This window comes from Rhodotorula graminis, assembly GCF_001329695.1.
Source record: "Rhodotorula graminis WP1 unplaced genomic scaffold RHOBAscaffold_19, whole genome shotgun sequence".
In the NCBI taxonomy this organism is placed as follows: Eukaryota; Fungi; Basidiomycota; class Microbotryomycetes; order Sporidiobolales; family Sporidiobolaceae; genus Rhodotorula; species Rhodotorula graminis.
Window position 1 is genome coordinate 137,788 of NW_017264946.1, and position 14,110 is coordinate 151,897.

Below are 14,110 nucleotides of genomic sequence, written 5' to 3' on the forward strand. Positions count from 1 at the left end.
CGCATCGAGTACAGCACTCGCCCTCAAGCTCAGTCGTCGTCCTGGATGACGATGCCCGCCTCCTTTGCCGGCCGTGCGCGCTCCTCCTCCTCCTGGAGCCGCCTCAGCTCGTCCGCCTCGTCCGCCCTCGCCTTGTCGCTCCTCGCCGCCGCCGCCGCCGATGCTGCGCCCTCTGCGTCCTCCTCGCCCGACGACGCTCCGCCCTCGTCGTCCTCGCGCTCGCCCGCCGGCCGGAACGTGAACGCGCCCGGGCCGGCCGCCAACTTGCGTCGCTTGCCGCCCTCGTCCGCGGCTCCCGCCGCTGCTGCGCCCGCGCCACCCGCGCCCGCGAGCGCCCTCGCAGCCGCCTCGGGCCCGCTCGTCGCTCCGGCGCCCTCGCCCGCCTTGCCCGCCGCTGCGCCACCGCGCGCGCCCTTCTTGCGCTGGCGCTTGAGGCGGTTCTTGGCCGTCTTGGCCTCGGCTTCTGCCTCGGCGGCTTGCTGGCGTGCGATGGCCTCGGCTTTCGAGCGCTCCTGTGGCCGGTGGGCGAGAGCGGTGTTAGCGAGGGTGGCCCCGAGAGCGGGAGAGGGGAGGTGGGGAGTGGAAAGCGGACGCACAAACTCGTCCTGCTCGTCCATGATCTTGAGGCGTTCGTACTCGCGGCGGCGACTCTGCTTGTACACGTGCTGTAGGCGACGGTGGGTCAGTCGGGCGGCGAGGGAGGCGGGGGAGGGGGGGACGAGGAGGAGGGGGAGGAGACGTACAAACTCGCCGCTGCCGGCGCCTGCACTCGAGCCCTGGACGTTCTTCATCATGTCCCTCGGAGCGCGGAGCGACTTTGTGACGCCCTCCTGAGGTCGTTCTGGGATGCGGACCTCGCGTTCAGGGTGAGCGAGGAGGCGGCTGAGGGCGGCGGCTTGACGCTCTGCCGGGGTCGCTGTGCGCGAGGGTTTGCTGGACGACATGGTCGGGTGTGCTTGAGCAGGTCGAGCAGGGTGGGAGAGGTTGAGGAGGGGAAGAGGAGCGACCGGTGATGAGGTTGGTTCTCGCCTCGACCCTGCTCCACCCACACCACGTCAAGATGAGCATGCGCATGGTGAAACTCACTTTCTCACTCTCACTGTCCATTCCACCCGACTCACGCCGTCCCCCCGCCGCAGCTCGACAAGGACGACTCGTCGGCCGACGCCCAGGTGACCCGCGTCGACCAGGACCGCATCAACGCCTTCTCGAGGCTCAACAGCCGCACAGACGAGATCGTCGACACCCTCGACTCGCTCATCAAGCAGCGCGAGGACCTCGAGGAGGTCGAGACCGAGCTTGAACTCGTCGACGACGACGACCAGGTCATGTTCGTCGCCTCGTCTCGCTCTCGCCCCACCTCGACCGCCTGTTCGAGCACGCGCATCAGTGCGTGTACGGATAGGCTGTGGGAGATGAAGCCGCCAGCGAGCGAAGCGCTGACTCTGTCCTTGCTCCCCTCTCCCTCCTCGTCGACCGGCCCCACCTCTTTCCCCCTCGTCTTTCCTCCTCGTCATCATCCCTCGCCGCTCGACCCAACCCGCAACAGGTACAAGCTCGACACGACTTTCGTCCACCTGCCCGCCTCGGAGGCCCTCGAGCACCTCCAGGCCCAGCTCGACAAGATCCGCAACGAGGTCGACACGCTCGAGGCCGACAAGCAGAGCTGCGCAGACCAGATGGACGCCCTCAAGAAGGACCTGTACGCAAAGTTTGGCAGTGCGTCCTCTATCTCTTCTCTCCCTGGATGGGCGGGCTTGTCGGCGTGAACGTCGGCCGGCTCGTCCTCCTCAGTTGAAGCCGCCGGACTGACAGCTCTCGCCCTCGCTCGCAGCTTCGATCAACCTCGAGCGTGGCGACGACTGAGCAGGTCCCGGTGCGGTCGACGAGGCTGGCATAGGCCGGCAGGATACCCCGTGCGAGTCGAGGTCGAGGAGGAGGACGAGGAGGAGGACAATACCCCCGGAGCGAGCCAGACGCTCGCGCTCGTGCAAAGCAAACTTGTAGCCCTTTTGTGCGTGTTCGAGAGCGTGCATCGAGGAGCTGGACAGGCCGGCAAACCGGCTCGAGGTTGCTTGCGAAGTGTCTTTGTTCGGCGAGTCGACAAGGAGGCGGTGCTCGCCTGCCTCTCGCCTTCTCCACCTCGTCTCGCACAGAGAGCCTCGCCAGAGCAGCACACGACGCTCACTCAGCCCCGCCGCACCTCCAGCAGCGCACGACACGCCCCCACCGCGCCTCCGCCCCGCCCATTGACCTCATCGCCATCCTGGGTTCGCTCTCCTTCAACTCGTCAGCACGCGCTCTGCAGGCCTCAAGGCTGCTCTCGACTGCATCCAGAACGCTCTCTCTACCGCCACACTGCCCCTCGACCCGCACCATGCCGTCCCGCCGTTCTTCGACCGACTCGCTCTCGTCGGAGCTCTCGCGGCGCGACATCCCCTCGTCCCTCCCTCGCGACGTCCTCGCCTTCCTCCTCCACTACCCTCACCTCTCCTCGTCATCGTCGCCGACCAAGGCCAAGGACGCCAACCTGCGCTTCTACCGCAACGAGCAGGCGGCCCGCCCGAGACGCAGCAGGTGCGACGAGCTCCACGACGAGCTCAGGGGCCAGTGGGCGGAGCTCGAGAGCCGCCACGACTTTGTCCAGTGGCTCTTTCCGATCATGTGCGTCGCACGCTTTCACCGAGAGTCTCTGTCGGGCCGGGGCGCTTTCTCAGAGAGCGCGCGGGACTGACCAGTACTCTCGTTCCGCGCGACGCAGGGAGCAAGGCGTCAACTGGGAGGCTGAGCCGCTCGAGTTGCACGAGGTTGAGGCGATCAAGGCCGACCCGACAGCGATGGCGCGCCTCCTCGAGTCGTGCGTCCACGTCTTTCTCCTCCTCCCCCTCCTCATCCCTCTCTCTCTCGCTCGCGCACGCCAACCCCGACTGACTCTCGCTCCTCCCACAGCTACCGCATCATGCTCGCCTTCTACGGCCTGCGCCTCGTCGACCCGGGCACGGGCGAGCTCGCGCTCGCCGACGAGACGCCCGCCCCGCACCCGGCCAGCTTTCTGCAGCGCTTCGCCAACCTCGAGCGCCACGGGCACAACTTTCTGCGCGTCACGAGGATCCTCAAGTGCCTGGGCGAGGTGCGTCACCTTTCTCTGCCTCTCTCGCGTGCCTTCTCGTCGTGCTCGCCGCACTCGAAGATAAGAGGCTCGAGCGCTCACCTTTGCGGCCTTTTCCCGCCCTCTCTCCCTCCCTCGCCCACAGTTCGGCCTCGTGCAACACCCTCCCTCGCTCCTCCTCTTCATCCTCCACCTCCAGTCGCGCTCGTCGGCCGCGCTCGGCGGACCTTTCCTCACCTCGCCGTCGCTCGTGCGCTCGTTCGACGGCTACTGGCGCCACTGCGTGCGCGACGACGCGGACCGCGCGTTTGTCAGGCGCAAGGGCGACGAGGTGCGCGAGGGCGGAGAGTGGACGGGCGAGGAGTACCGCGAGTGGGTGACGAGGAGGGCGGGCGAGCGCGAGAAACCTTAAAAGCTTTAAAAGCCTTATATATTCTTTTTTTTCTTATAAAACTTAAAACCTTAGAGGCTATTTAAGTTGCTGATTTAGAGAGACAGCGATGAAATCTAGGTCTATGACAGCTCTAGCCGACTCTACGCTCGCTCGCCCATCCACCTTAGCGTCCCTCCTCCTCCCTCCTCGTGCCCGACAAACGCGACCCTCTCCCCGCCGCCACCGCTCCCACCTCGTGCCCGGAACGCGTCAAAGTCGAGCACGAACCCTCTGCGGTCCGTCACGCCCCAAAACCGGCTCGCCTCGCCCGCGAGGCCGTACACGGGCGAGCGATCCCGCCCTGGCGCAAACGCGGTCACGCCCCTCGTGCGCTCGCTCGCCGGCTCGTCCTCGGCGGCGGCAGCGGCAGGAGGGAGCGGCTCCGACGCCGAGCGCAGGTCAAACAGGCGCACGGCGGCGTTGCGCGCGCTGCCGACGGCGAGGACGGCGCCCTGTGCGCCGCCGAGCGCGAGCGCATACGCCGCATCGTCGCTCCACGGGTCGCTCAGGCGCACGACCTCGTTCCTCGGCCGCGAGTCGTCGTCGCCTCGGTCCCATGCGGCGCCGCGCGAGGACGAGGGCGGCGGCGCGACGCGCAGGTCGTACATGCGCGCCGTCGAGTCGTAAAAGGCGGCGAGGAGCGTCTCGTCCGGGTTGGCGAACGCGCTCAGGGGCCCGGGGCTCGTCAGGCCGTAGACGCTCGTCGAGCGCGGCGTGCGGGCGAGAGGCGAGGGCGAGTCGGGCGAGAGAGGGGCGCCGGTCGAGTCGAGGGGGAAGAGGGACAGGGGAGCGAGGCCCGTGTGGCCGACGGCGAGGTAGCGCCGAGAGGGCGAGAGGTGCACGGCCCAGGGCTTGGCGGCAAAGGGGAGGACGACGGGCGCCTGCCACGGCGACGAGAGCGAGTGGAGCGTGACGGCGTGGCGCTTTGGCGCCGCGCGAGACGAGAGCGACGACGCGAGCGAGTGGATCGGCGACGCGCCGTACGGCGCCGACGTCGTACTCGCTGCGGCCGAGGCCGAGGGTGGCGGCAAGTGCGTCGTCGACGCCGCCGCGAGGAGCCCTCCCTCCGAGTGCAGCGCTTGCACGGCGGTCACGCCCGGCGCCTTGCCGCCGTTCTCGCCGCCGTTCCTGCTGCCCAGTACCGCGCCCGACACGGCGTACCGCGCCGTCTCCTCAAGGACGAGCGGCCTGCCACGCGCGACGTCGGCGTGGTGCGCGACCCGGAGCCTCTGCACGAGGCCCGAGTGCCGCGCGACGACGATCTCGCCCGCCCGGGTCCCGCTCGCGAGCGATGTCACGTCGTCAAGCGCACCGCGTGCTGCTGCTGCTGCGCCCTTGCCGCTGCTCGCCGGGAGCGGGACGACGACGGGCACGACCTGGACGGACCCGTCCCCCCTCGTCGCCCACAGCTCGAGCTCGCGGCCCTTGCCGACGAGCACCGTGCCGACCCCTCGATCCACCTCCCACAACTTGAGCACGGGCAAGGTCTTGCCGCCCCACTGGCTCACGACCGCGCCACGGCCGTCCCACTCGTTCCACCTCTCGGCGGTCCGCTCGGCCCACAGGGCGCGCTGCGCCCACGGCGCACGGCGGTGGAAGCCGAGGTGCTGCAGCGAGAAGGCTGTGCGCGCACCCAGGCCGCGCGCGGTGTAGTGGGCGAGGTGCGCTCGGGCGATGAAATCATGCAGGCGGTGCGAGGTCGACGAGAGGGCGAGGAGCGACGCGAGGGGCAGGAAGGCGACGAGGTGCGACAGGAGCTCGGGCGGGAGCTGCTCGAGGCGCGACAGGTGCATCGGGCGGGGCGAGCGAGTCGGCGGTAGTCGAGCAAGAGAGTCTCGGAGGTGGCAGCGACGACGACGACAAAGACGGCTTGCCCGCTCCTGCTTTCGCTCTCCTGGCTCGTTGGAAACACTCTGCTGCTCGGACAGCTGCTCTTCGAGACGAGCCGGCTCTCGGGGTGGTCGGCCGCTTCGACCCTCTTGTTCTGCAAGACCGCTCTCGGGACGACAGCGCGATGGCCATGGATGCGTGCGTGCAGTGATACATTCGAGAACATTCAGGTGCTCTACTGGAAGGCCTGCGGGCGCGAGAGAGCCGAGGGGAGCGACGTGTGAGCGAGAGGAACAGGGAAAAGGTGCGGCGACGAGAGGAAGGGAGCGCGCGGACGCACCTGGACGCCCGTGATCGCCTTGCCGAGGATGAGGCCGTGGATGTCGTAGGTGCCTGCAAGTGGTTTGGGTGCGAGAGTCAGTGTGCGTCCTAGAGCGTGGCCCTGATCACGCCGCCGAGGAGTGACGAGCTCGTCTACTTCGACGACGTCGGGAGAGATCAGGACGCACCCTCGTAGGTCGAAACAACGCTGCGATTTGGTGAACAAGGACGACGAGAGGGGCGAGGAAGGATAGACGAGGGGAGAGAGACGAAGGAAGAGGAGGAAGAAGGGGGAGGTGGAGCACGTCAGTGACGGCTTCCCTGCTGGGTCTCTCGACGGGCGAGATAGGCAGAAGGTGGGACGCACTGCGCGTTGGCAGCGATGCGCGCGATTGGGTACTCGTCGCTCGCCGCGTTGCCGCCAAAGACCTCCATGAGGATGCGCGAGTGGTACAGGGCCTTCTGGCAGTTGTTGCGCTTGAGGATCGACACCATCTCGGCTGCAGGTCGTTCGAGGGTCAGTGACGACGCTCGAGGCGAGAGAGGGGCGAGGGGCGAGGGGAGAGAGAGGCCCGAGAGCGGCGACGCACGCGACCAGTTCTTGCTGTCCTTCAAGCGACCGAGCTGGACGCACGAGACGAGGCCGACTGCGAACGAGAGTCGCCTATGTCAGGGCGACGTTCTCGTCCAGGTGCCGGCGAACGGGAAAGAGGAAGAGGGACGCACTCGCAGACTCCTGAGCGGCGTCGGCGAGCTTCTTCTGCACGAGCTGGAAACCGGCCAGCGGCTTACCGAACTGCTTGCTGCGAGTCGGGTCCGAGAGAGAGCGTCAGTGCGCCGCTCGAGAGAGAAGTGTGTCGACGAAGAAAGGGAAGAGGGACGCACCGCTCGAGCGAGTACTCCCGGGTCACCTTGATCGCCTCCTCGAGGGCGCCGAGGATGCCGAAACTGATGCCGAACCGGGCGTTGCTGCGAGAGAGAGGCGCTTGTCAGTGCTTGTCAGGCAAAGGGAGAGGCTCGAGCGACGCACTTGAGGCACGAGAACGGTCCCTTGAGGCCCTCGACGTTCAGCATGTTGCTCTTGGGCACCTCGACGTCATCCATGAAGATCGAGCCGGCTGCGCGGGCACCGAGATCGTGTCAGTCGAGCGTCCTGTATTGAGATCTGAGAGGGTAGAGGAGAGAAGGAGCCGGGACGCACTGATCGAGGCCCGAAGCGCCGTCTTGTTCTTGATGGGCGGCGCCGTCAAGCCCTTCTGGCCCTGTGCGGTGCGGACGAGCGCATCAGTGTACCGTACTCGAGACGCTCGACGTCGAGAAAGAGCGCGGGCGCACCTTGTCCATGACGAAGCCGCGGATCTTGCCGTCCCACTTGCACTTTGCCCACACGACGAACACGTCGGCGATGGGCGAGTTCGAGATCCACGTCTTGGCGCCCGACACGAGGTAGCCGCCGCCAGGTGCCTCGCGCGCCTCGGTCGCCATGCCCGCCGGGTCTGCACGAGAGAGCTCGCCGTCAGTCCTCGCTCGAGGGAGGGGCAGAACGAGAGGAAGAGAGAAGGGGACGCACCAGAGCCGAAATCGGGCTCGGTGAGGCCAAAGCAGCCGACGAGCTCGCCCTTTGCGAGGCGCGGCAGGTACTTCTCCTTGAGCTCCTCGGAGCCGAACGCGTCTGCGAGGATCGAGGTCAGGTCGTCCGCTCCGACGAGAGGGCAGAAAGAGAGGCCGACGACGCACTGATCGGGTGCATGACGAGCGAACTCTGGACCGACATGGCCGAGCGGTAGCCCGAGTCGACCCTCTCGACCTCGCGAGCGACGAGGCCGTACGCGACGCTCGACACGCCCGCGCAGCCGTAGCCGTCGATGGTCGGGCCGAGGAGACCGAGCTCGCCCATCTCGGACAGGATCTCACGGTCAAAGTCTGCAGAGGAGGAGAGGGGGAGGTCAGCTGGTCTGCTCGAGCCGGGCAGAGAGAGTGGGGAGAGGAGGGGAAGGTGGCACGCACTCTCGTTGCGGTACGCCTCGTTGACGCGAGGTGCGAGGCGCTCCTGGCAGTAGTTGCGGGCCATCTCACTGCGTCGGGCATGGCGCGCTGTCAGTGAGGGCTGCGCCGGGTCGACGATCGAAGAGGTGGAGGGAGGGGGGGGGGGGGGCCACGCACAGGATCGACTGCTCCTCCTCGCTGAGCATGGTCGTCTCGACCTTGAACGGGTCCTCCCAGTTGTACGGCGCAAACTGCGAGGTCTCTGCAGGCGGCAAGAGCGGTCAGTGAGGGTCGACGAGGGGGAGGTGTGGGCGGGGCGGAGGACGCACTGGCGAGCTGCGGGGGCGCGACGGCCTCGGACGACATGGCGCGAGCCGCAGGACGGGCGATGGTCCTGCGAGCAAGCTGCTGAAGAGGAAGGCGGAGCGACATGGTGGTGTGCGAGCAGGTGGTGGTGGAGGAGAGAGGAGGGGGGAGAGAGGGAGGGCGAGAACCGGTCGACGCGAGGCGGGGTGCCGGGTCGACTTCCCGCGGGACGCAAAATGCTCGACACGACGGCTTTTACGCTCGCAAATCTCCTCGGCGTTCGTTCGCGGCCGTGTCGACGACCAGTGAGCTGCGCCTGGGTTGGGCGGACGAGCTCTCGAGCGTCGAAACAGGAGCTGCTCGTCGACCTCCTGCAGCTGGCTTTAGCGCGAGCGCGGCCGCACAAGGTCGAGCAGCGTACACCTTACCGAGCTCTCGCAGTCGAGTCCTTTCGCCGCCGCGAGTAGCACGGTCGAACAGCGAGAAGAGCGAGCGGCAACGACGAGAGAACTCAACTTGAGAAGGTCAAAGCGGCGAACGGCCGCAGCGTCGCGACCGCGCTTTCCGCTGCTCTCTCGCCGACCGACAGAGTAAAGTGACAGGTACTGATCATTGTGTGCGAGAGAGAGAGAAAGGAAGGAGTGCTGTACACCCACAAGGCCCTCGGCGCTCGCTCGACCCTCGCGCTCGTCCTCACGCCTCGCCGCGCACCTCCTTGCCCCAGCGCGCCTCGGCGACCTGGAAGTACGGCGACGCGAGGAAGTAGGCGGCGCCCTCGCCGTTGGTGCCCGCCGTAAAGCGCGCCTCCTCGTCGCCGACCTTGATGACCTTCTGGCCGAGGCCGGCGGCGGCCGCGTTGGCGAGCAGCTGCACCTGGCACTGCTGGTCGGCGAGGAGGAACCACGCGACGGCTGCGTCGATCGAGGTGCCGACCGTGCTGCACAGGGCGCGAGAGAGTTAGGGCCGTCCGTGTGCGAGAAAGTCGGGCCGGACGAGGAGAGGAAGGCGGGACGCACAGAAGACCGTGGTTGGTGAGGATGATGAGCTTGCCGTCGCCGAGCGTCTCGGCGATTCGAGCACCCTCGCTCTTCGACAGGACGACGCCGCCAAAGTCGGTCAGGACGGCCTGGCCGCCGAAGAACGAGCACGAGTCCTGCGTCGTGTACTGGAGCGGCAGGCCGAGGGTCGACCAGGCCTTGCCGTACGGCGAGTGCGAGTGGCAAATGGCCTGCACGTCGGGACGAGCTGTAGGCGGAGAAGAGAGTCAGACCGTGGCGGGAAATGGACGGGCCCTCGTCCTCCACACGTCGTCGACCTCGCCCGACAGCCTCGAATGGAGCAGGGACGGACCGTGGTGGATGCTCGAGTGGATGAGGAAGCCCGCCTTGTTGACGACGCGACGTCCAGGCTTGCCGCCGCCGATGACCTCGCCCTCGTGCGAGACCGTGATGATGTCCTCGGCCGTCATGAGCGCAAAGGCGAGGCCGAATGGGTTGACGTAGAACGACGTCTCGTCGCCAGGGACGCGGACCGTGAGGTGGCCGGCGCTGCGAGCGAGAGGGGACGGAAAAGGGTGTCAGTGTGGCGGCTCGTCGACGAGGGGGAGAACCTGCGCTCCGACGAGGGCCCGCGCCGCTCCTTGTCCGGCAAGTCTCCTCCCAGACTCGACAGCTCCCTCTGGCCCGCAGCAGAGGACCGCTCGTGGCGACACACGCTCGTGCCGAGGATGCCGAAGAGTCGAAGGGGTCGAGGGTGGGGAGGGGCGACGAGAGGACGAGGAGGACGCACACGTGGTGGTCGAGGTTGTACTGGGCAAAGATGCGGCACGCCAGGGCGAGGCGGTGCTTGAGGTACTTCCTCTCGGCGTCGACGTTGTCGAACTTGGGCGGCACGACGAGGGCGGCGAGATCTCCCTTGCCAAAGCCAAAGTCCTCGGCATCGTTGTCTTGCCGCGTACCAGTGGGCTGGTGCGTCTGCGGGTCGGACAGGGCGGCAGCGTCAGGAGCCATGGCGAGAAGAGGTGAGGAGGAGAAGGGAGAGCGGAGTGCGGGGGAGCCGGCTCTCTCCCTGCCTCTCGCCCGACCGCCGGCTCGGCTCCTTCGGCTTGCTCTCCTGCACGGACAAAGCGCACGCTCGCTCCCCGTCCACTCGCCGAAGCCCCTCTCCTCGCGTCGCCACCAACCTCCGGTTGTGCCGGTTCCCCGCTTCATCTCCTCGGGCTCGTTGCGCAACGTACACGTTCTCGCGGCGCGTGGGCGTACGCGCACCGCTGCCACCAGTCTTGCAGCTACGTGCCTCGAGCTCGGCGCGGCCGCCAGAGGACGCTCTGTCCTGCCGCTCTTCGTGGCGGCTCGCGCCTTGCTGAAATCGACTCGGGCCGCTCGTGCTCGACCTGCCTCTGCTTCTCTGACCTGACACGCTTTGTTTTGGCGACGCCGGAACGAGCGAACGAGGCGCTCGACGCACCGTCGGGCACGAGCGACCCTCTCGTCGACCTTCTCAAACAGCCTCTCGTCCTCTCCTCAGCCTCCTCGCGTCTCGCCGCGTCCGAGCTGGCATTCGCGCGACTCTGCAGTCAGGACCGAGTCCGGCGGCGAGTCGACTCGCAAAGGCAACGGCACCGCCGCTGTCGACCAGCTACTGCTCTTCTCCCTGTCGCCTGAGGGCGGCGAGAGGCGCCAGATCGCCCGCCTCGGCTCGAGAAGCAGCTGAGCCGGACCCATAGCTGCGCTGGAGAAGCTGGGAGTGGACTGCAGTACCGCGATGTGCGAGTTCGCGCTCGAGAGCGTTTGAGAAGGTCGAGGTCGAGAGGAGCGCACGGACCTTTACCGACTCTCCTCTGCTCCCTGTCGGCTCGCGTTCACCAGAGGCTGCTCTGTGATATGGTGTGAGGCGCCAGAGAAGCTCGAAGCTCGGAAGCACGGCCAAGCTTTCCCTCGACGTGCCTCTCTCCGTCTCTCGCCGACCCTGAGCGCAAGAGCTGCTGGTGCACAAGAGGAGAGTACAATTACGGCTGCAAGGGGTGGCAAGGAGGTCTATGACAAGGTGGAGAGGGAGTGAGGGAGCCGCTAGAGAGACGGCGAGGGAGGAAGAAAGGAAGAAAGAGGGATGAGGGTGGGGGTATCGTACAGTGCGCGCCGCTCCCTCCTTCCCCACCTCAGCCGACGCTCGGCAGCTCGACCGAGAAGCTGCCGCCGTCCACGCTCACGCCCGCCACAACCAGCTCGACCTCGAGCGGCTCCTCGTCCTGCGGCTCGCCCTCGTCGACGCGCGCTTAGATCTGCGAGTCGGTCTGCAGGCGGGCGAAAGGAGGGGTCAGTCGGGTTCACAGAGTGCGAGAGTGGCACCAAGAGGCGCAGGAAAGGAGGAGGAGGAGAGAGAGAGAGGGCGACGCACGAAGAAGTACTTGCCCGCCGACTTCTGCTCCGTGTCGAGGATCGAGCCGGCCTTGTTGATGCGAGGGCTGTGCGACAAGGGCGCGGTCATCATCAGTGCGACGCTCGACAGGGTGCCGAGAGGCGCAGAGAGACAGGGCGAAACGGCGGCGACGCACCGGAAGTTGGTCGGGTCGCGGCGGAACGTGATCTCGAGGCTCTTGAGGAACTTGTTCATGCCGGTCAGGAGGCTCTCGGGTCTGTGTCGAGGAGGTGGGCGAGGTCAGCTTGGGGCTGCGAGGAGAGGGGAGGGAGAAAGAGGGGAGGGAGAGGGAGGGGACGCACGCGGTCGCGAACGACTCGACCGAGGGCGTGCCCGAGTAGACGACGACGCGGTCGGCGAGGTAGGTCGCCATGACGATGTCGTGCTCGACGACGAACGCCGTCTTCTTCGAGTGAAGGATGTAGCTAGAGGGGCAAGCGGATCAGTGAGGGCTCTCGAGGCGAGGCGAGGGAGGGCGAGAGAGACAGGGGACGCACCGCTTGATGACGCGGGCGGCGATGATACGCTGCTCCGAGTCGAGGTACGCCGACGGCTCGTCGATGAGGTAGATGTCGGCGGGCTTGCCGAGGGCGAGGACGATGGCGACGCGCTGCAGCTCACCGCCGGACAGGGTCGTCACGTACTGGTCGATGATGTTCTCGAGGTTCATGGGCTTGATGACGTCCGTGTTGAACTGCGGGTGCATGAAGGCGGCGCGGATCTGCTTGAGGAGGAGCTCGCGCACGGTGCCGGGGAACTTGGGCGCGATCGTCTGGGGCTTGAGCGACACGGTAAAGTGGAGCGCGTCCTCCTTGTTGTCGGGCAGGTCCTTGCCGGCGAGGAGCTTGACAAACGTCGTCTTGCCCGTGCCGTTCTCGCCGAGGAGGACAATGATCTCCGAGTCGGTGAACGAGCCCGCGTCGAGGTTGAGCTTGAAGTTGCCCTGGGTCTTGGTCATGGCCGGGTAGTTGTACCGGCGCGTCTTCTCGGCGAGGACGTCGTCGGTCGCCTCGGCAATCTTGAACGTGAGCGACTCCTCGCGGAAGCGCAGGTTCTCGGTCGGGACCTTGCCGTCGAGGAAGATGTTGATGCCTTCCCGCACCGAGAAGGGCATCGTGACGACGCCGTACATGGACGGCATGCCGTACAGGCAGCAGATAAAGTCGGACAGGTAGTCGGCCACCGACAGGTCGTGCTCGACGGCGATGACATAGTTGGTCGGGCGCAAGAGCGACCGGATGATGCGCGCCGCGTTGAGGCGCTGCTTGACGTCGAGGTACGACGACGGCTCGTCGAACATGTAGCTGCGCGAGGGAGAGAGAGGGTGAGCGGCTGACCTCGAGAGAGGGAGGAAGACGGAGAGGAGACGCACATGTCGGCGTTCTGGATGCACGACATGCCGATCGCGAAGCGCTGCAGCTCTCCTCCCGAGAGCTGCGAGATGTCGCGCTCCATGACGACGTCGAGGTCGAGGGCGTCGATGACCTCGTCGTAGTTGTCGAGCTCCTTCTTGGTGTCGAGCATCTGGCGGACCGTCTGCTTGCCCTTGATGGCGCGCGGGATGTGGTCGACGTACTGGGGCTTGATGAGCGGCTTGAGGTTGTCCTCGAGGACCTTGGTAAAGTAGTTCTGGAGCTCGGAGCCGCGGAAGTGGCGCAGGATCTCCTGCCAGTCGGGCGGCGCGTCAAACTTGCCGAGGTTGGGCTTCATCTTGCCCGCGAGGATCTTGAGCGCCGTCGACTTGCCGATACCGTTGGTGCCGACGAGGCCGAGGACCTGGCCCGGGCGCGGGGTCGGGAGCCGATGCAGCTTGAACGAGTTGGCCGAGTAGCGGTGCGTCACCTGCGACTCGAGGTTGGTCGGCAAGTTGATGATATTGATGGCCTCGAACGGGCACCTGGGGGAGAGGGGGGCGAGGGTCAGCGCGTCGTTCGTCCACAGCTCGGCGAGGAGGGAGGCTGGGACGCACTTCTTGGGGCAGATGCCGCAACCGATGCAGAGCTCCTCCGAGATGAACGCAATCTTGCTCGCCGACGTGACCTCGATACACAGCTTGCCTGGAGGGTGGGACGGTGCAGGTGAGCGAGTGCACACCGGGAGGAAGGGAGAGAGGGAGGAGGGACGGACCCATGCGGACGACCGGGCACGACTTCTTGCACTCCTGGCGGCACTTTTTGGGCTTGCACCGGTCGGGGTTGACGAGCGCGATACGGGTCAACTTGTCGCTCATGGTCGGCGGGCGAGGTCGGGAGAGGAGGGAAGGAGGAGGGAGGGGGACCGGGGTCGAGCTGTTGGCGGGTCGGTCAAGAGCGAGTCAGTGCGGGTTTTGGGTGGCGGGGCGGGCGCACGTGTTGGGTGCGAGCTGCTAGACACTCGCAGCTGGCGTCCTCGAGGCGAGGCGAGCCGCAGGACGGACGACCAAGGCTCATCTCTTTCGAGAGCCGGGGTGCGCTTGGTGTGGGCCGAGGCGACCTCGACAGGGCGCGCTCGGCTGTGGAAAGTCGCTCGAGCGGCGCAGTGACGGCGGTGTGGCTGATCCTGTGCTCGTCGAGGAGCGCAGTGCGGGCGTGCGGGCTGGAGCCACTTTTGAGCGCGGTCGAGGCGACGAGGTGGTCGGAGTGCCGGGACGGTGCGAGGGCTTGGGACAGGGGTGGGCTGGGTAGAGAGGGAAGGTGCTCACAGGATGGGCCGGGCTGAGCAACGGGCTG

General features: G+C 66.9%; 6 protein-coding genes across 6 annotated transcripts; 2 read left to right on the forward strand and 4 right to left on the reverse strand.

The window, feature by feature from the left end:
• Nucleotides 1–413: 413 nt before the first annotated feature.
• Nucleotides 414–914, reverse strand: RHOBADRAFT_8764 (uncharacterized protein; the record flags this gene model as incomplete). Its single annotated transcript, XM_018419228.1, has 3 exons — nt 414–509; nt 597–665; nt 744–914. Coding segments are annotated over 3 exons (336 nt in total), but the record flags the coding sequence as incomplete, so codon positions are not given.
• A 127-nt stretch (nt 915–1,041) lies between these two features.
• RHOBADRAFT_67028 (uncharacterized protein) lies at nt 1,042–2,014 on the forward strand. Its single transcript, XM_018419158.1, has 4 exons — nt 1,042–1,075; nt 1,140–1,330; nt 1,550–1,719; nt 1,835–2,014. The coding sequence occupies exons 1-4, from the start codon at nt 1,061–1,063 to the stop codon at nt 1,864–1,866; spliced, it is 408 nt and encodes a 135-aa protein (XP_018267813.1). The 5' UTR covers nt 1,042–1,060; the 3' UTR covers nt 1,867–2,014.
• A 363-nt stretch (nt 2,015–2,377) lies between these two features.
• Nucleotides 2,378–3,521, forward strand: RHOBADRAFT_19019 (uncharacterized protein; the record flags this gene model as incomplete). Its single annotated transcript, XM_018412465.1, has 4 exons — nt 2,378–2,664; nt 2,762–2,857; nt 2,950–3,130; nt 3,255–3,521. The coding sequence occupies 4 exons, from the start codon at nt 2,378–2,380 to the stop codon at nt 3,519–3,521; spliced, it is 831 nt and encodes a 276-aa protein (XP_018267814.1).
• A 2,036-nt stretch (nt 3,522–5,557) lies between these two features.
• RHOBADRAFT_40096 (uncharacterized protein) lies at nt 5,558–8,120 on the reverse strand. Its single transcript, XM_018413684.1, has 15 exons — nt 8,009–8,120; nt 7,857–7,941; nt 7,701–7,768; nt 7,431–7,616; nt 7,264–7,365; nt 7,029–7,189; nt 6,895–6,955; nt 6,724–6,811; nt 6,579–6,662; nt 6,420–6,496; nt 6,284–6,340; nt 6,061–6,193; nt 5,882–5,901; nt 5,713–5,765; nt 5,558–5,619 (listed from the first exon to the last, which is right to left on the reverse strand). Exons 1-15 carry the CDS (start codon nt 8,109–8,111, stop codon nt 5,608–5,610), a joined length of 1,290 nt encoding a protein of 429 aa, XP_018267815.1. The 5' UTR covers nt 8,112–8,120; the 3' UTR covers nt 5,558–5,607.
• Nucleotides 8,121–8,577: 457 nt separating this feature from the next.
• Nucleotides 8,578–9,997, reverse strand: RHOBADRAFT_56387 (uncharacterized protein; the record flags this gene model as incomplete). Its single annotated transcript, XM_018418321.1, has 4 exons — nt 8,578–8,922; nt 9,002–9,230; nt 9,336–9,532; nt 9,774–9,997. 4 exons carry the CDS (start codon nt 9,992–9,994, stop codon nt 8,679–8,681), a joined length of 891 nt encoding a protein of 296 aa, XP_018267816.1. The 3' UTR covers nt 8,578–8,678.
• A 969-nt stretch (nt 9,998–10,966) lies between these two features.
• On the reverse strand, nt 10,967–14,108 carry RHOBADRAFT_40100 (uncharacterized protein). The gene is made up of 9 exons (XM_018413685.1): nt 14,083–14,108; nt 13,530–13,690; nt 13,372–13,459; nt 12,775–13,299; nt 11,900–12,706; nt 11,705–11,827; nt 11,539–11,619; nt 11,382–11,448; nt 10,967–11,277 (listed from the first exon to the last, which is right to left on the reverse strand). The coding sequence occupies exons 2-9, from the start codon at nt 13,630–13,632 to the stop codon at nt 11,260–11,262; spliced, it is 1,812 nt and encodes a 603-aa protein (XP_018267817.1). The 5' UTR covers nt 13,633–13,690; nt 14,083–14,108; the 3' UTR covers nt 10,967–11,259.
• Nucleotides 14,109–14,110: the final 2 nt, after the last annotated feature.